General features: G+C 50.6%; 1 protein-coding gene across 4 annotated transcripts in view; it reads left to right on the top strand.

The window, feature by feature from the left end:
• NSD2 (nuclear receptor binding SET domain protein 2) overlaps positions 1–20,475 on the top strand; it is a 1,742,450-nt gene that overhangs the window by 579,166 nt on the left and 1,142,809 nt on the right. For all 4 annotated transcript variants that reach the window (XM_069632133.1, XM_069632132.1, XM_069632134.1 and 1 more), the window contains exon 11: positions 19,496–19,627. In XM_069632133.1, the coding sequence (XP_069488234.1) occupies positions 19,496–19,627 (132 nt within the window). The remainder of the gene's footprint in view (positions 1–19,495; positions 19,628–20,475) is intronic.

Genomic DNA, 20,475 nt, shown 5'->3' with positions numbered 1-20,475 from the left:
GGAAGAGCCCGTCAGGCGAGAAGAAGAGGAAGAAATCCGAGCGGTCTTCTAAGACCTTTGAGGACGCCCCGGCGACGGGGGTCCAACACAAGGCCAAGCACCGCGAGTCCGCTGGCACCGGGAGCGCCGAACGGTCGGGCTCTATGGGCGCCAGGCAGGGCGCACCCTCCCCGGCACCTTCAGCCACGAGCCAACGCTCTGGGTCGGGTAAGAGGAAGGGCGAGCACCCGGCGAAGCTCCTGGAGAGGCCCGGGTCGAGCTTGAAGGCCCCATCGGAGGGGGAGCGAGGCAGTGTCCCCCCCCTCAAGGATAAGGCGGTGAGCGCACCTAAGGTGGTGAAGGCCTTAATCCATCCGGCCAAGCCCTCTATCGATACTGTCGCGGCGGCCCTGGCTCAGCCTGTGGAGGCTACACCAGTGGTAGCGACCTCGGGGCTCAGAGTCTCCCTGCCACCTCGGAGGGAGTCCTCTTTTGTGCCCATCGATAGGACCCCCGTGAAATCCCCGGCGGGGAAGAAAAAGGGGGGGGCAGGGCGTCGTCGTAGATTCGGCTTCAACCTCGGAGGAAGAGCTGATCGAGGTCTTAAGCCACGGCCTTGGCGTGGTTGAAGACCGGCCCGTCGGGATGGATCCCGACGCAGGTGACGACAACATCGTCGAGGGTGCCGACGGGGCGCCTGATCGCCCGTCGGATTCCCCTCTGCCAGCGCCGCAAGACAACTCGGCGGCCATTTTGTTGGCTATACAGTCCTTATGCTCAGAGATAAGGACGAGACTACCGTTGCCGACGGAGGAACCTCTCCCGTCGGGGGATCCTGAACCGGGACCTTCTGGTGTTCCCCCGCCCAAGAAAAGAAGGATTCACCCTCCACCTCCTTTTCAGCCGTCGCGACCCGTCCAGCCCTCCTCCCCGTCCACCCGAGGGGATGATACGGGGACTGACACGGCAGCAACGGGTACGGACGACGAGGTATACGACGAGGATCTACCGTCGTCACCTCCCACCAGGGCTTCTCCGCCCGACGAGATTGGATCGTTCCACTACATGATCGCCAGGGCACCCGAGCTTTTCCAACTCTGCCCTGAGGAGAAGAAAAAGGAAGGATTCCTTTATCAGCGGCGCGAGGCCAAGAGGAAGATGGTCCTCGCGGTGCCTCTACTGGACGACATTTGGGATGAGGGCCTCGCCCTCCTCAAGAACCCTTCCACGACGCCAGCTAGAAGAGACCTGTATGAGAAGAAGTACCGGGTCCCGGACGCGGCCCCCCTGTGCCTCCGGGCGCAGCCTACCCCGGACTCCGTCGTCTCCGCGGCGGCCAGGAAGAAAGCGGGGGGGGGGGGGTGCGGCCTCCACATCGACTTCCCCACCAGACGGCGAGGGAAAGAAATTGGACGCTATGGGATGCAGGGTCATCTCGTCTGCAGCGACGACGATTAAAGCGGCCAACGCCTTGGCTATCGTGGCCCGCTACGACAGGGAGCTATGGTACAAACTGGCTCCCCTGCTGGACTTCCTACCGGACGACAAGAGAGCGGATGCCCTGGAGATCCTACAGGAAGGTGAGGTGGCGTCGGACCACGCCATCACTATTGCGTCGGACATCGCCGACACTGGGTTTCGCCAGTTGGGCAACGGCGTGTGCCTTAGGCGGCGTGGATGGCTCAAGGCTACGGACTTCCGTCAAGACGTACAGACCAGAGTCCTGGATATGCCGTTCGATGGGAACAACCTGTTTGGGAAAACAGTGGACGATTCCCTTCAGGCCATTAAAGCGGACACTGAGACGGCCCGGGCCCTTGGGGTTCTACAGCAACAACGGCCGCCCTTTCGGAGCGGCGGAGGCAAGGGCGCCTCCAAAGGTTCCGGCGGCGGTTTCTCCACCTACCGTCAAGCGGCCCGCTCGTCGTCTCAGGAGGCCTACAGAGGACGAGGCAAGTCTGGCGGACCCCGCCGTCGTCGCCAAGGAGGTCAAGGCGGCAAAGCCTCGTCGAAACAGGATTGAACCGGCCGTGGGGTCGGGCCCCCACCAAAGCACCCCGGTGGGAGGCCGGCTGGCGAGCTTCGTCAGCGTGTGGGAGTCCATCTCCACCGACCGTTGGGTGCTGGATGCCTTAGCCCGGGGCCACGCGCTCGAGTTTCAAAGAAGGTGCCCGCGCGTCCCCCCCGTGGCCAGGAAAGAGCTTCACGTCCCTCAGCTTCTCCAGGAGGTAAAGGCGATGCTCAGGAAGGGCGCCATCAAACTCGTCCCAAAGAGGCTTCGGGGCTCCGGAGTTTACTCGAGATACTTCCTCATGAAGAAGAAGACGGGAGGATGGCGCCCCATCCTAGACCTGCGACGTCTGAACAAGTTCATCAAGGCGCAGAAGTTCTGGATGGTCACCCTCCAGCACGTCCTGGGTCAGCTGGAGGAAGGAGACTTCCTGTCGTCGTTGGATTTGGAGGATGCCTACTTCCATATTCCCATCCTAAAGGGGCACCGAAAATTCCTCAGGTTTGTGGTCCAAGGGCGTCACTACCAGTTCAAAGCCCTCCCCTTCGGACTACGGTCGGCACCCAGGGTGTTTACCAAGTGCCTTGCACCGGTGGCGGCGCAGCTGCGCCGCGAGGGGATCCACGTCTACCCCTACCTGGACGACTGGCTCATCCGAGCCAAGACGAGGGAGCTCGCCGTGGAGCACACGGCAAGGACCGTCCAACTTCTCACGGACCTGGGATTCTCCGTGAACTACGCCAAGTCCCACCTGGTACCCGCGCAAAACGCACTGTTTCTGGGAGCGAAGCTCGACACAGTGTCCCTTCTGGCCTCCCCGTCGGAGGAAAGGACCAGGTCCATCCTGGGCAAGGTACAGCGGATGTTGGTTTCCGACGCGGCCAAGGTGAGGTCCATCAAGACCCTCCTCGGAATGATGTCTTCTTGCATCTACCTCATTCCCATGTGCAGGCTCCGGATGCGCCCGTTACAGGAGTTCCTGGACGCGCGCTGGATCCAAACGACGGGCAGCTTCGAGGAGAGGATCACACTCGACGAGAGTTTCCGCCGAGCGGTCCGGTGGTGGGGCACCCGCGCGCATCTGACGGCGGGCATGGACTTCCAGACCCCAGACCACCAGGAGACAGTGACCACGGATGCCTCCCTGGGAGGGTTGGGAGCGCACACCGAAAATCTGCACGCGAGAGGCCTTTGGCTCCCGACGGAGAAGTCCCTCCATATCAACGTCCTGGAGCTCCGTGCAGTGTTCTGGGCCCTCAGGTCCTTCCTTCCGTCCCTCAAGGGCAAGGTGGTGAGGATCTTCACCGACAACACCACCACCATGTTTTACATCAGGAAACAGGGCGGAACCAGGTCCCCAGCACTGTCCAAGGAGGCGCAGGACCTGTGGCATTGGGCCGTCGCCCAAAGGATGTTTCTGGTGCCGTTTCATTTGGCAGGGATAAAAAACACCATCGCCGACTCACTCAGCAGGGAGCTGCGCTCGTGCCACGAGTGGGAACTACGGCAGGATCTAGTGGATCGCCTCTTCCGATGGTGGGGCACACCCCAGATCGACCTGTTCGCGACGGCGACGAACTCCAAGTGCCGGAGGTTCGCCAGCAGGTTTCCCCAGGCGAGGAGCATGGGCGATGCTTTCTCGTTCCCCTGGGAGGGCCTGTTCCTCTACGCGTTCCCTCCTTTGCCACTGCTAATCCGGCTCGTCAACCAGCTCAAGAGGTCACGGTGCAGGATGATCCTCGTCGCACCTGCGTGGCCGAGGCAGATATGGTTCCCGGACCTTCTGGACTTATCAGCGTCCCCGCCAATCAAGCTGCCGGTGGACGCGGATCTACTCTCCAGGGAAGGAGGCGCCATCCTACACCACGACCCGAAATCGCTGAACTTGCAGGCCTGGCTCCTGCAGCGCTAGAGTTTGGAGGATACGACATACCGGCCGACTGCAGAGAGGTTCTTGCAAAGGCCAGGGCGTCCTCGACTCTTAAATGCTACGGACACAAATGGAAGAGGTTCTCTGTCTGGTGCCACGCACAGAAGATTAACCCTCTACGGATTACGGCTCCCCAGGTACTGCCGTACCTGCTGACGCTGGCCAAAGCTGGACTGGCACACGCGTCCATCAAGATTCATCTTGCTGCGATCTCCCGATACACCAGAACCACGGGCCGGACGTCCTTGTGGTCTCATCGTCTGGTGAAAGAGTTCATGAAGGGACTGTTCAGATCGTTCCCGCCGGTGAAGGCTCCGGCCCCGGTGTGGGAGCTCAACGTGGTGCTGACCAAGCTCATGGGACCTCCGTTCGAGCCTCTGCACTCGGCCCCGTTGAAGTTTCTGTCGTGGAAAACAGCTTTTCTTGTGGCCATCACCTCCGCACGACGGGTGGGAGAGATCCAGGCTCTTTCCTGCAAGGCCCCGTACTTGACTTTTCACGACACGAGGGTAGTGCTCAGTACGCACCCCTCCTTCATGCCCAAGGTACCGTCGGACTTCCATCTCAACGAACCCTTGGTGTTGCCTGTGTTCTTCCCGTCGCCTTCGTCGCCGGCTGAGAGGACTTTGCACTCGCTGGATGTGTTTTCGGAAGAGGTCACAACTCTTTGTGAATTTTGGACCTGTCAATCAGGGGAAGGCTCTCTCATGAGCATGTGAATCCATGCCAGACCCATGCTGGAGAACAACAGTTACAGGTAAGTAACTTGTTCCATACTCGACCTGTTCTTTCATATTCAACTGACCATTGAACTCTCCTGAACTTGACTCTAGGGCACTTATCTGTCCTGGACCTTTTTACTGGATCCAATTGGGGTTCAGTGAGTTCAGTTTTCTTTTGTGAGCTTACCTGTGATTTGTAATGAAGCTGTATAGATCTTCAACGAGGGCAGTACTGCACGTTATGTGACCTGAAGCAGAAGGGCCATAACGCCCGGTATGGCCTTCAGTGCATGTCTATAAAGCTATTAGATCACCCTTAGGATTTAAATGAGAGAAAAGGACAAATGACGCATACATTCTGCCGAAATTTAGTATTTATTGGGAGGAGGGTTAGATGTTGGAGTAGATAGTAGACGGTGCTTCACTACAGGTGTTTTCCTGATTTTGGCTTTTTTGTATATGGTTGTGGGCGGTAATCAGTGGGTGGGTGGAGTTTTTAATTGGGCAGAGTGCTGCATTAGTGTTTGGCGTGTTGGTGGAAGACCCCAAGCAGACCTTTTAGTCTCATCTTTGCTTTCCTTTTTGGAAGTGGGAGGAAAAAGTAAAAGAATCCGATTGGAGCGGAGTGAGGCGGAGTGCTGCGTGAGTGTTTGGCGTGTTCGGCGTAGGGTGGCATGGTAGAAATCTTGCGCTGCTCTGCTTGCCAGTTGGCAGTAGGGGACGACTAGTCTCACTTGAGTCTCGAGTTAAATCGGTGAGTCATTGTTGAATCCACTGTGGGGGCTTCGAACATATGCTGCAAGGCTGTCTAATTGGTAAGCGGGCCCATAGAGCTGAAGCTTGTCTAAAATCAGGGTTAATTGCATAGACACTTTTGCCCTAGACCCGCCCCTCGCCTGTTCCCAGCTTAGTCGGTTATACCAGAAGTGGTTTATTAATGGTGTATTCTCTGAGAAGCAGAGCTATCTTGAACGATCTTAGGGCCCCAGAGTTGGATGGGGAGTGCACCAGGTTATCACCGGGAACGCCATCGACCTCTGATGGCCCACCCCCCGGCCAATGGTCCAGTGCTATTCTTCTGTCTGGATTACAGTTAACTGTAATAGCTACAACTATGACAAAGAAAATCCAAGATTTATTTTTCCAGAAGAAGCCACAGTCAGGGCGACATAGTCCCTATGAGAATGTTGAATAATAAAAAGCCAAATAGATCTGGGCTAACAGGGAATGACCGACCAGACACAAGCATAGCAGATGAGGAAACAAACTACTATAACAAATACTGCTGATTCGCCTAACAAAGCTTGTTTCTTGAGCCTTTTTCCAAAAACTACTACTTATCAAACCCCATCTGCAGAAACCCGTTCTAGACAACGACAAAGACCAGCTGGAAATGTGAATGACCTTGGAACTTCTGAAGAGACCCTCTAGGCCTTGAACTTTGTCTTGAGCGCCTTGGTAAATGTGTTTGAGCAAATTAAAAGTGATGTTCAGGGTCATTCAGAGATACTAATGCAGAAATGGGATCCTGTGATTCTTTGGTCGTTGGCCTTACGAATACACTTAACACACTAGTTACCTCAAACATACAGGAACTCAAAATGTATGTAAAGTCGAATGTATGCGAGTTAGTGATCATAAAGTGTCAGGTTGGGGATCTGTTCACATCATTGAAAAAATTGTCAAAAAGCTGTCGATCCCAAGGTCACCTTGCCAAACCAGTTAAATCAAGAGGTTGCAGGAGTAAATATCCTTGCTGATCTATGTCCTCAATCACGATGATACTCCCTTATCTGATTCAGTATTGGAGGCTGGCCCATGTGGTGGGACATGAGGACCCATTGCTGGGTGATCAGATTGTCGAGGTGCCAGAAAGATTAATGGAGAATGAGCTAAAGAGCAGCACTGTGGAAAAACAAAGGAGAACCAAGTGAAAATAATTTCGAAAAACAAAGTCTGAAAACCTTTGAGGGAGCTTTGCCCAAATCAAAAAAATAAAAAAGCCCAAAAAATAAAAAAAGCTATTTCTGTGAGTTATTTTTTTTCAAGCTCTCTCAAATTTGACCCCGAGGTGGAAGACCATAGAGGTAGACGATAACAAAAAAAAAGATGGAAGAAATTGAGCTCTCCAAAATTAAAATATCTCGCTACTGCTGAGTTGGAGGAAAGATCTTAACATCCTTAGCGGACCGAGAAATGGAAAGTATCCCCTCAGAGGATACAATAAGTATCAGCATTCAGACAGATATGGCCTTGGGGGCCGGTAAGGACTGTATCTTGCAAATACTCAATCAAAAACCTACTGAAAAAGTGTTTGAACTGGCCACAATATTTTTAAGGAATAAACTACAACCTCAGTTAGTTATAGTTACAGGAGGATGGTCTGGACTTGCAGTGCAGCCAGGCTTATTTTAGGAGGAGGAATGTGATCTTTAAATCGGTACAAAGAAACCAGAATATACACATATCCACAGAAACAGTTACACACTTGCAGTTATATAAAAAATATTGATTTTATATATACAAAAGGCAGTTATGGACTAAACATATTTTGAATATTAAGGAAAAATAAAGCAGGTGAGTAAAATGTTATGTACTTTTCTTATCCACACATGGAACGACAGACTTATTTTAAATTAACTCTGCATTTTTCAAGGATACGTAAGTTCAAGAATAAGAAGAACGACCGCAGGTAAGCAATACTTGTACCAACTCTTATAAGATGTACGAAGTCTTTTCCCTAACAAGAAAGGAGTTCTTCAGTTCAGGTTTGGAGGGAACCAGCAATGCCAAAAGGAGAGCAATAGTTCTCCAGCATGGGGTCTGGCATGGATTCACATGCTCATGAATATTCGGCGTCGCCCAGCTGGGAATCCTCGGTAAAAGAAAAAAGTTTCACTTTCAAAAACAGTATTTCTCCTCTAAACCAATCGCTGTCCTCTGGGGTCATAATGCCAGTCCTCTCCCTAAGCCCCTCCTCTGGCAAGCAGCCATCTTCAGATTATTACCCCACGCTTCAGTGTTTGGAGTCCTCGCGTTTGCTTTCCGAGCTATTTGTGTTTTTGACAGGAAAAAGTTAGATTTTTTTTTTGTATTTTTTTTTTTTTCCAAAGAAGCATGCGTGCTCTCTGCAACATCTTCCGACAGCGGAGACCCGCTGCCGGTGAAGTTCCGCGCCCCTCAAGGGTGAAGCTTGTGGAAGATTCTACAAGGCCTGTGTGCCTACTTCGCGACCTTCAGGCCCTGCACCAAATGCGGGCTATGGAACGGGTTTGTGGAGTACAAGCACCTGCAGTGCCTCTAGTGCCTCCACACAGAAGACAAGGAAGTGGAGTGCGAGATATGCCTCAGTTTCTCCAAGAAGACGATGAAGGACGGGCATAGTAGACTGGCGGCGTGGCTTTACGCCAAGGCCTCTGGCCCGTGTTCCAAGCAGGGTCATACCTCACCCGAGGGTCATACCTCATCCAGGACAGGCCCGTCCGAGGCCTTTGAGGGCACCTCACCCGTGGGGGCCCAAGATGAGGCCAAAAGCCGCGAGTCAGAGTCCACCGGCTTCAACGTGGAAGCAATTCCAAGGTGGATAAGGCAAAATCGACATCACCCCCACCTCCATTGCCGGCCGGCAATGAAGCTCCTCTTCGAAGAGGAAGTCTTCAACCCTGGCTAAAGTACATGAGAAATTCGAGAAGCTGCGGACGGAGAAACCCGCACAACCCAAGCATGCTCAATCGGATCAGCTAAAACCTTGTCAGCGACTGCATCGACGTCTGCTAATGCCATGAAAGCTAGGGGCCCTGATCCTGCAAGAGTAGTCCCCACGGCTCGGGTGTCCCTACACCCCAATGCGCGAAACCGCTGCAGTGACTTTGGTAAAGTTGGCAGGCACGCCAGAAGGGCGGAAAACGGCTCAGGCCCCGGTTCAAGACCCTCAAGAGGGTGGGGTGAGGAGGCCCTAAAAAAGCTCTCCCAGGCCGTTGCCCAAGCAATGGCGGTCTAGTCCATGGACAACAAAGACCAGGTGTACTTACACAGGGTCCACAAGGATGAGGACGATGGCGGCGCAGGGCATAATTTTCCTGCTCTGCCTTCTCAGCCGAGGACCATTTCCTTTGATATTCTGTCTACTCTACACTGCTTGGTTTCAGAGATCCAGATGAGGATGCCTAGGGCTCTGGGAACTTGTGGTCCTCCAGGTCCCTGGTCAGCCTCCAGCGAGGAAGAGGAAGCGCCATTTGACTGCCCCCGCCCCACCATTTCAACTTCCACCCCCCCGCCGGGTCCCTTCTCCCCCAGCAGACCCAGACACGGATACGGCCAAAACGATGGATTATGATGAGGATATCGCCGCAGTAGACAGTGAATCTCCACATTTGGGTGCTCCACATGGGGTGTCCCCACCGGATTAAGTGGTATCGTTCCACTCCATGATCTCGAGAGCCTCCAAGCGATTCCAGCTAGTGCCCGAGGAAACCAAGAAGGAGGGCTTTTTGTACCAGAGGCACAAAGCCAAGAGGAAGACTTTCATGGTGTTGTCCCTTCTGGGTGACGTTTGGGATGAGGGCCTGTCCCTCATGAAGAACCCTTGCTTGGCTCCTGCCAAACTGGATAGGCTGGAGAAGAAATATCAGGTGCCGGACTCTGCACCAAAGTGCTTGAGGTCGCAGCTATCGCTGGATTTAGTGTTATCGTCGACCGCGAGGAATCAGTCGGCCAACCCGTCCTCAGTAACTCCAGCAAAGAGGGGGAAAAGGATGGACGCCATGGGGAAGGAAGGTGATTTACACTGCGGTGTCCACTATCAAGGCAGCCAACGCACTGGGGATCGTAGCCAGGTACGACCGGGAGCTGTGGTACAAGCTGGGGCCTATTCTGGAGTTCCTCCCCGACAATAAGAAGATAGAGGCAATTGCTCTCTTCCAGAAAGTCCGATCACGCCATCACTTTTACTTTATTTTAATATACATATAACGCACGCCATTGACCCTGAGGCTAAAGGGCACACACAACAGGAATACAACAAGACCACAGGAGTACGTTCCATAAATGATGAACTTCACACTGTTCAGATATGCACACACCCAAGCTATTCCCAACGGGAATGTTAACTTTATCTAAATAAGAGTTTTCAGCTTTTTTCTGAAATTCATTGTAGAGCCCACCTCTTAGATCCAGCGGCAGGGCATTTCAAGCCCTATGCACAGTCATGTCAAAAGCACAGTTCATGGCCCTGGTGGATTTACAGGCCGGCATCATACGTTGGTTCTTATTATTAGACCTGAGGGTCCTTGCGTTCGATTTCTTGAGCAGAGCCTCAGTCAAGTAAGATGACCTTGACCCCATAAAGCAATTATGAGTAATCACTAATAGGAGGTAATGGATCCTTGCTTTGACTGGAAACCAATGCAGACAGCGTCTTCCGTTGGAGACGTGATCTCTTTTTGAGTCCAGTAATTACTCTTACAGCACTATTCTGACTTGCAGACAACAACTTTCTGCTTTGGAAATTCGAAAAAGTAGGCTGCTGCAAAAATCAATCTCTGCACCCACAGTAGCCCTTGCTAACGTTTCAGCATTAGCTTGCAAGATAAACAGCCGAAGTTGTGCTAACAACCAACTTTATGTAGTGGCCGAGGAGGAGACGAGGCTGCTAACTTGCGGCCGCATATTCAAATTTTGAACTAGAATGAGTCACAAAATGTTCACTTTGTTCTTAGTCACAATATAAAAACCCTGCTATAGAGAAGTGATTCTAATGAGCACCAAGCTTTCTTACTGTATACTCCGTCCCTATTATATGATATGGCATTTATAACACGCCTATACACAAGTGTTTCAAGGCCCGACGAGTCAAGGGAGGTGGAACAGAGGGAAGAAAAACAGCTATACTGCTGGGCCAGGTGCCATTTTGATTGTGCAAGTGCATGGGAAGGAGGAATGTGCGGGTGCAGGGGGAGGGGACAGTGCAGTTCAAAGGATAATAGATTAAACAATAAAAAGTATGGCAGACAGGTGTCAAGTGCTGGTAGTGGGACTCTAGGTATACAGAAAACAGTCCCCAAGTGCGGGGGATGCCAGGAAGGCAGTGCAGGTGTGCGACTGGTGGGTGAGGGGACCTGGGCCCGGATCGGAGGGTGGCCAGGTAACCAGTGCAGTATCGGTATCAGCCAGGAAGTCGGCAGGGGAGAGGAGGAGTAAAAGCAGAAGCAAAGAGAAAGGTTTTGAGGTGCTTCCCGTACTGGAGATGATTCTTCTCAAGTTTCAGTGAGGCTGTTGTTCAGAGGGAGGCCCCAGCCGAAAGAAAGAGATCTACCACAACTCGTTGCTTGGAGAATTGACTGACCCGGGGGGAAGGAAAGACTCCAGTGGCGAAGGATTGGTTGCAGAGGTCAATCAGGGAAGGAGCCAGGGAGTCAATGTGATCCTTGATGGTTTTGGAGGAACAGGGATGAACCTGTTTAGACGAGACTTTCATAGATCAGACTTGTCTAGAAACCTCGTTTGGGGAGAACAGAGGAAAAGGCAGAGAAGGAGGGAGGAGAGGTGGCCGAAGAAGGGCCAATGGAAGTGCAGGAAGTAGAGGCAGGCAGGGGAGAGGATGAGAGAGAGAGGACAGGATGTCCTGAGTTTTGGAGATGAAATGAGAAGCCAGGGCCATGCACAGGGCCTGGAAATGGACAGGAGAGGTAGAAACTGCGTCCGGATTGGCCAGTTCCTTGCAGATTTTAAAGAGTTCAGCCGAGTTGTTAGATGCCGCAGAGACCCGGGCTTGAATGTGAGCTCACTTCTTGGTGAGGACCGAGCTGGTATTGCCTTTGGGGCAGGCGACAGGCCAGTTTGTACATGAAGCACGCCATATCCTCTCAGCCACCCTGCACTTGTGTTTAAGGGTGACGAGTTCTGAGTTGTACCAGGAGTTGCACTTGGCTTTTGGCTTCAGGCGGATCCTCATGGCAGGGTCAAGAACATCAAGAGTATCATATATAGCAGAGTGTAGCATGGAAAGGGCTGTGAGTCAGCCAAAGAGGGGCGGGGAGTGAGTAAGTGTCGGCGAAAGCCTCAACTGACACGCGCTTCATGGGTCGGATAACCGAGAAGGTGGGTGGCAGTGATGGGGTTGGCTTGGCCTGATGGGTGGGGAGGGTGAGCTGGGAGGAAAGGAGAACGTGATCACTCCAGGAGAGAGTAGTGGTGAGAGGGATAGAAAGGGCGAGGTCTGAGGAAATCAGAACATCCCGAGTGTGCCCTGCAGAGTGAGTCGGCCACTCTGCCAGAGGGGAGAATAGTCGGCCACTCTGCCAGAGGGGTTAATAGAGGGTGAGAGAGAGTTGCAAAAGAGTCCAGAGGAGGGACAGGATTACCATAAACTGTTTTTTTCTTTGTTGAGAGCTAAACAATTTGCTATTATCCATGTTTGTATAAGATCATGCACTTGGTGTTGATCCCATTTCCTCTATATAGGTACCTGATAGCGGGATGACACATTGTGTCATCTGCGTAAGTAAATGCCACACTATTCTTTTCTAGTAGACTAAAAAAGGGGACTTTGAAAATATTGTACAATGGGGGGGACGAACTTGCCACCTGTGCTACTCTGTAGGCCAAGGGCACAGGTTGGGCTTCTGAAAACTTATTACAGACACTGCAGCACATGTCACTGAGGAAGGAGGCAATCCAAAGGGCTGCATCATCTGAAAAAATGGCCAACTTCCTTGAGCCTGGTAACCAGCAACGCATAGTCAACCAGGCTGAAAGCCGCGGAGAGGTTAAGCGGCATCAACACAGCCGTTTCCCCTTTGTCAATGGTATTCAAAAGTCTTGATTTCAAGTCAAGTAACGCTGTTTCTGTTCCATGACCTTGTCTAAAACCTGATTGACATTTATGGTGTTCTTTCAAATGTGCTGAAATTAGAAAAGGAGTATTAGTAATCGGACGGTAATTTGCAGCGATACTAGGGCGAAGTCTGGGCTTCTTCAGTTAGTGTTTAATCCATGCACTCTTAAGCTCCAGTGAGACATTTTCGGCGAAGGATGCGTTTACAAATTTACACAAAGTACTGATCAGGATGGGAGACCAGGCCTTTATAATGATTGTTTGGCAAGGATCCCCTTTGTAGCTTGTCGGTTTAAGATGATAAATTATATTGGCTAATTTGAGTTCAGATATAGCTTTAAAATTGAACTGCATGTCTTACACTGTTTGTGTCGGTGCCACCACATGAGGTGTATTAGCCATGGTACCCATACTCCTCTGATTGCTCTCAATATCCTTCTTTATCCTGTCCCGTTTACCCTGCATGGCCTCTTGAATTAAAGTACACCAAGCGGTATCTTTTATGATTGTATACAAATTTTTCATGTACAGGGTTTCTAATTCTCTTAGTGTTTTAAAAACTGGCCTGGGATTGTGGTTTCCAAATTGTATCATTGAACACATTTTTTTCTTCTTTTTTTTGCTGCTATAATTGCCATTTTAAAAGCTTTCACAGCCAGTTTATATGCCTTCAAGCCACGGGTATCTTGTAACGAGCTCCAGACAAAACATTCATTTTTAATTGCAGTGGCTTTGAACGTCGTTGACACAGGGTGCTGACAAATGGGGAACAGTGTCTGCCTTAGTCGCCAAGGTAGGGTGAAAGCCACAAATTTCCATCACGACGTCCAGACGAAGGTGCTGGACTTGCCCTTCGACAGAGAGAACCTGTTGGGCAAGGTCGTCGATGAGTCCCTCCAGGCCATCAAAGCGGATACAGAGACGGCCCGTTCCCTGGGCACTCTCCAGCAGCACTGCTCTTCTTTTCGCTCCTTCATGGGAAAGTCGAGCAGATGTTCTAAAGGCTTCTCCGCATCGTACCGACAGCCTTCCAGATCCACAACCCAGGAAGCCTGTAGAGGCCGTTCCCAGGCCTATGGTAGCGAAGGACAGCGTCGCCCTCAGGACAAGACGCCGACCCCGAAGCAGGCCTGAAATGTCCGGGATGTCAATGCCCCACACGTGCATCCCGGCTGACTAATTTTGTCAGCGAGTGGAGAAAGATCACCACCGCCAGATGGGTGCTGGACGCTCTTGCCCAAGGACACACCCTGGAGTTTCAACACAGGTATCCGCGGATCCCTCCGGTTAGCCATCGGGAGCAGCACATCTCTGTGTCAAGATGCCTACTCCCGGAGCGCCAGGCCAGGCCCAGCACCCCCGTGAGCAGGCATCATGCTCCCGGGTAAAAGCCCAGCAGCCCCTTATAGGGGCTCTTTGGACTCTGTCCTGGCGCTGTTGGCACCAGGCTCATGTTGGATATCAGTCCTGGCGCCATAGGCGCCAGGCTCATAAAGGAAGGTGTTTTGTGCACTTACCCGATGCAGACCATGCTGTAAGATTCAGGCCTCCCTGAGACCTGAAAGGGACTATTTTTTCATTGGGACTATTTTGCCACTCGGGCGTGGCCAGGGAAGGATACTTACCTGGAACTACTTTGGGGGCTATTTAAGCCACGCCCAGACAGTAGCTCACGCTTCGCGTTGTTCTGCATCCAAGCAGCTGAACGCTCACCGTGTCTGCTCCTGCATCTGGTCTCCAGCCACGCCCGCCTCGATCCTGGAACACCTGTAAGGAAAGAAGAGAAGAGAAAGGTGAAAACCAAGAATTTTATCAAACTTCTTGCCTGCATCCGGAACCTTCACGCCAGCGTTCCTGTTCCTGAGAAAAGACTTTCATTTAAAAGCACTGCGTTGCTCGCTGCAGCGTCGAGCTTCACTCACCTGTCCTCGGGAGTTCTTCTGGCTCCACCGCGACTGTCTGCACCGGTCGCCACATCTCTGCGCCTAGGGGAGAGAAGAAGAGACAAAAGGTGAGCAGAAGGAACATATGAGGAAAGCCTAATTTTCCGCCATAACACTTACCTGTCTTCTTTTGGTGGACCATTCCTCATTTCGGGTCGGCGCCGCTTCGTTGGCAGGTACCGCACCCCAGCCCCTATGGGGAAAGGACAAAAGACATTACTGGAGGAATATAAAGACATTAAGAGGGATCGCCCCCATCGCTAACTCACCTGAGTTTACCATCAGCAATTCAATCCCCCAACGCATCGCCTTCATTCTGCACCTGAAATAAAGGACAGATCACAGGTTAGGAAGGCAACAGAAAAGGAGGCTCAACACTTGAACTTTTGTAATCTTCATACTTACGGCGTTCCGCTTGGAAAAGTCAAGTGGATTTTGCCAGCGCCATTCCGAAAGCCAGTGAAGTAACTGGACTAACACGCGCCCCTGCACCAGAAGCAGGATGGAGAGTTCATCCTTTCAAACCATAAGGTGAGCTTCAACCGGGGATTACGGAGGAAGTAAGAGAAGAACGAAGAGGGGAAGGGGGAGCAAGCACACTATTCTGCAGACTGTTAATCCCCTTTCTCATCTGCAGAAGGATATTCCTACGGGCCAGACAAGCAAGATTTGAGGGTCCTGTTCAGTCGGTGTTCCAAGTTCTGCGCATCACTCTCGAAGAGGCCCCAGCAACCCAGACTAGACCAGCGCCTCCGTGGGAGTCAGGTGAGCGTTACACTCAGCTCCCAAAAGGGGTATGGGCATGCTGCGAAAAGGGGCGATTGAGCTAGTTTCCCAGCGACTCCGGGGCTCTTGAGTCTATTCCAGATACTTTCTGGTCAGACAGAAGACGGGGCTTGAGGCCCATCCTAGACATACGACATCTGAACAAATATCTAAAGTCCCAAAAATTCAGGATGGTCACCTTGTGCTCGGCCAACTGGAATGAGGAGACTTCTTGATGTCGTTGAACCTGGAGGACACCTACTTCCACAACCCCATTCACAAGACCGGGACAGCACTACCAGTTAAAGGCGCTACCTTTCGGCTTGAAGTCGGCCCCCAGAGTGTTCACAAAATTCTTGGCACCAGTGGCGGCTCATGTACGTCTACAGGGCATACACATAACCCGTACCTGGAAGACCGGCTGATTTGCGTCCACTTGCTGGAGCTGGCTGACGGACACACGAGGCGACCATCCGGTTACTAACGGATCTGGGATTCTCTGTCAACTATCCAAAGTCCTGCTTGACGCCATCACAGAAAGGGCTGTTCCTAGGTGCTTGACTCAATACAGTGTCTTGCCTGGCATCTCCCTCTGAGGAGAGGATAGCAGCCATTCTGGGGAGGGTGCAACAGCTGTCGGCAAAGGCTGCCACGGTGTGAGCCATCAAATTACTTTGCATGATGTCGTTCTGCATCTACCTCGTCCGGCTCTGCAGGTTATAAATGCCCCTTCCCCCACCCCCCCGAGCACCTCTTTAAGGAATTCCTGGGCACTCGCTGGATAAAGGTGTCCGGAAGCTTCACAAACCAGATATCTCAACGATTAGTTCCGTCGGGTGATAGTATGGTCGGGCATTCGCTCCAACATCGCCCAAGGCACCAGATTTCAGAGCCCGCCATACCAAGAGACAGTCACCAGACTCCTCCCTAGAGGGATGGGGAGCGCACACCGGATGTCTGCACGCCAGGGGCCTGTGGCTGCCGGAGGAGAAGGATCTTCATATCAACATCCTGGATCTACTGGCAATATTCTGGGCCCTCGATATGTTCCTCCCGTCTCTGAATGGCAAGGTGGGGGGCACTCTATCCCTGGTGCTCTCCAAGGAAGTGCTGGATTTGTGGCGCTTTGCCATCGGGCAGGGGATGTTCCTTGTCCCTCTCCTCCTGGCGGGAGTCAAGAACACCATTGCAGACTACTTCAGCAGGGAACTGCGCTCCTGCCACAAAAGGGAGCTTTATCAGAATCGGGTGGACCACCTATTTGTCAAATGCGGCAGACTCCAGATAGATCGTTTTGCGACTGCAGCAAACTCCAAATGCCAGAGGTTTGCCAGCAGATTCCACCATCTGAGGAGCCGTTCTCCTTCCTGTGGGAAGGGCTGTTTCTGTACATGTTTCCTCAGTTCCCTCTCCTGCTAAGTCATCAACACACTGTGTCAATGCAAGATGATATTCATCACCCCCTGGTCGAGGCAGATCTGGTACCCGGAACTTCTCAGCGTCGCCTCAGGTCAAGCTGCCAGTGGTTCCGGATCTTCTGACCAGAGAAGGAGGCGCGATCTTCATCACGACCCAGAATCGCTGAACCTGGAGGATTGGCTCTTTGCAGCCCCAGAGTTTGGAGGGTATGAGTTGCCAGCAGACTGCAGGGAGGTCCTCGCCAGGGCGTTGTCGACATTAAATTACGATCACAAGTGTAAGCGTTTCGCTATGTGGAGCCGGTCGTAGAAGAGTACCCCTCTGAGGGTCACAGCCCCACAGATCCTTCCGTACCGACTATCCTTGACCAAGGCAGGTCTGGCGCACGCCTCCTTCCTGATCCATCAGATCACGAGGAAGATCTTCACTTTGGTCCCACCGACTCATCAAGGAGTTTCTCAAAGGATTTTTCAGATCTTTTCCGCCGGTGAAGGCTCCTGCCGCGGTGTGGGAACTCCACGTGATTCTGACGAGGCTCATGTAGGGGGTGGGGGGGGGGCCCTTTCAGCCTTTGCATCAGGCCTTACTCAAGTTTCTCTCGTGGAAAACTGCTTTTTATTGTGGCCATCACCTCTGCCAGAAGGGTAGGTGAGATCCAGACCCTATCCTGCAAGCAACCGTACCTGACTTTCCACGAGGGTGGTGCTGCATACCCACCCCACTATAATGCCGAAGGTTCTACCGGAATTCCACATCAACGAGCCTTTGGTGTTAACTGTTTATTTCCCCGAAACCTTTGTCACCGGCGGAAAGGGCCTTTCACTCGCTGGCATATCTCGCGCCCTGAAGTTCTACATGGCACACACAAAGGGCTTTCGGAAGACTTCACAACTGTTTGAGGACTTTGCTCCTGTGAACCATGGGAATTCATTGTCCAAGGCTTCAATTTCAAGGTGGCTCTCCGGCTGCATCATGCACTGTCGGTTGGCCAACCGACCGTTGCCTGGCTGTCTGAGAGCCCACTGCGACTATGGCATTACGGTCTGGGGCTGCCCTGCTGGACATCTGCAGGGCTGCTACGTGGAGATCCACGCACACTTTCATGAAGTTCAACTGCATCGACAGGGATACCAGGGAGACGTCCCGAGTCAGCCAAGCAGTGCTATGCAACCTGTTCGCTTGAGGTGAGCCTATTCCAGAGGTAAGATTTAATTGCTTCTGATGAGCCTTGACACCCCCCGTGGTTGTGTAAGGTTGTACTGCTATGTATTCGTTATTCTTGAGCATGTGAATCCATGCCAGACCCAATGCTGGAGAACGTTTGCTACTTACCTGTAACTATTGTTCTCCAGCATGGGTCTGGCATGGATTCACATGCGTGCTAGAGGAAAAGTCATGAACCCTCATTAATTACGAAATTAGTTTTGACCTTTTCTAGTTCTTTGAGTTCATCCAAAATCCAAATTTAAAGTTTATATCTGAAAGCAGCAGATCGAGATGTCCTGTAACTGTTGCCAATAGGTATTAATGATGGCTAGAAGTAACTTTTACCCAAATGAAATTTAATATTATTCTCACTATACTATTCTTTTTTTTTTTTCTTCTTGTGAACACTATCCCACATTATGTCACTTGGCGGTAAGGATTGGCAATATTTTCTTTAGTATAGGCCCTTTTTGTTTGCCAAGATACCATTAGGACTGCCTTATTATAATTTGATGGTCGTAGCTTGCTCCCATCTTAGATTTAGGTTTAGATGAGGCTGTTTTCTCACCCATTTACAGTTTATTAAACAACCTTGAACTGTGAACACATGTCTGTCTTTACTGTTGCCACCACATGTTCCTTACATAAGCATATGTAGGTTTGCAGCAATACCCCCATTTGTGTGTGAGAATTTCAGGTGAAGTGCTATTAGTAATTTTCCATATTAACTACACTGTACAAATCTTTGTTTTTAGTTATTGGTTATTTTCCCACCATCTCGTTTACAGATCAGCCAGAGCGCCTGGGGACCAATTCCGTTGGTGATGGTGCGCTATAGAAGTACCTATAACATAACCTTTCAAGTATAATGTACACAAGTTTGGTCTTCTTTCTGTTTACTTCAAATACAGTCTTGAAAAAGATCCTAGAAGGATCGAAACCATTGTCGGCACCAAGAGTTTAAAGTAATGATAACTATTAACATTGAAGATGGAAATTGGCAAGAAGAGTTTAAAGTGAAATCAATTATCGATGTTAAATCAAATTGTGTTGGAAAATGTCATTTATTAGCTCAGATACCCTTTAAAATTACCAGAGCACTTCTTTTACTGAATCCAGAAAGTGAACTACTTTTTTGATTCTGTTGATGTGTACACACTATCATTTTCTACTGTTCTGGAAACATTAATCTTGGAAAATGTATGTTGCTGCAATAGAGGTATGTTCAGTTAATGTTTAATATCTGTCCAGTATTGCTGCTTGTAGTTGGCTTAAATTTAACTTCACAAACGTTCAGACTAATTTCATTCTCAACATTTAAATGAAATGATAAGTAGTATGCAGACCTACTCAGCTGCATATTTGTTGTCTTACTTTTACCCTGCCATTCCCTGCATGGAATTTTCCCATTTCTCGATGATTATTCAAAGTGCAGAAATCGCTAAAACAAATTCTATAATTTGTGTAGTTGTCTCGCAAGGTAGATGAGCGGCCCCATGATGAATGTAAGATCAAGATAAATTTGAATGGAGTGAATGAAAATGTTGCTGCCTTTATTTGCATTTTGTGTGGAGGGCTGTCCTGTAGCTAGACAAAGTATATTCCCCGTCTCTCATTGTCATTTTGTAATTGTGTGATGTTTGAAAGGCCATGATGTTCTCTATAATGGTATTTTTTGTGTTTCAGGTTGTTGATCGTATGGGGGACGAACGATCAGAATCTCCTTCTGAAAGTGCTGATGAAACTCAAACTGAATTATCTGTGTCCTGCAGAAAACCTGAAAAAGGTGGAGCTGTAAAAAAGGAATATGTTTGCCAGGTGAGCTTTCTGTCAATATTATATTTCCTTGCACTTTTCTTTTGGTAGTGTTTTTTTGTAGAAATACTCTTTCCATTGAGGAGGCTGTCATTTATAGAAACATTTCTGAATATCGGTCTACGACCCTCCAGAGAGAGGTGGCCTTGCAGCATGGTGTATCCTATTAAGTACAAATCTCAAACATCTGCTTGGTGTTTCCAGGCCATCCCTTGATTGTTTTATATTCATATAGTCCCTATTGCTATAATCTAAATGGTATGCCTTGGGGGATGGCGGGGAAGGAGGGGGATTGAAATCTAGTCCACTGCTTTAGAATGAAGCTTCTAGAAAGCCTATGGAACCCATAGCACCCATATTCAAACTGTTAATCGTGTGAGGTATAGGAGAATGCATATATACCCTTTAAGCTGAGCATGATTTTCTTGCACCATAAAGAAATGTTACATGTGCTAGATTTATCAAGTTGATGTCAAGGCAAGCTCTTCGAATGACAATGTTGCCATTTGCCTGCCCCCACAATCTGAGCACTTGCACATTCCTGAAGCCACAAGGGCACTGCCTTTACACATGTATCTGGTACCCAGAAGCAAGAAAGCAGCATTATCGTAAAAGTAAACAGTGCCTGGCACAGCCCCATTCACCTACCAATGTGAGCCAAGGCTCCCATTCAATGCCACCACTCAATTTAAATCCTGATGTAATCGCTTGACCCTGGCACCACTCGTACCTTCATCCACCAAGGCAGTCAGTCAGGCTGGCAAAGCGCAATTGAAAATGGTGTCACTTGTTTTCCTGGTCATCCTCCTTATCCCCTGCTCTCAAAATGGCTGCCACCACCAGGCAAGTAC

The sequence above is a fragment of the Ambystoma mexicanum genome, chromosome 6q (genome assembly GCF_040938575.1).
Source record: "Ambystoma mexicanum isolate Mex_15411 chromosome 6q, UKY_AmexF1_1, whole genome shotgun sequence".
In the NCBI taxonomy this organism is placed as follows: domain Eukaryota; kingdom Metazoa; phylum Chordata; class Amphibia; order Caudata; family Ambystomatidae; genus Ambystoma; species Ambystoma mexicanum.
The sequence above is the reverse complement of the archived record's forward strand: the minus strand, read 5'-3'. Positions and strand labels throughout refer to the sequence as shown.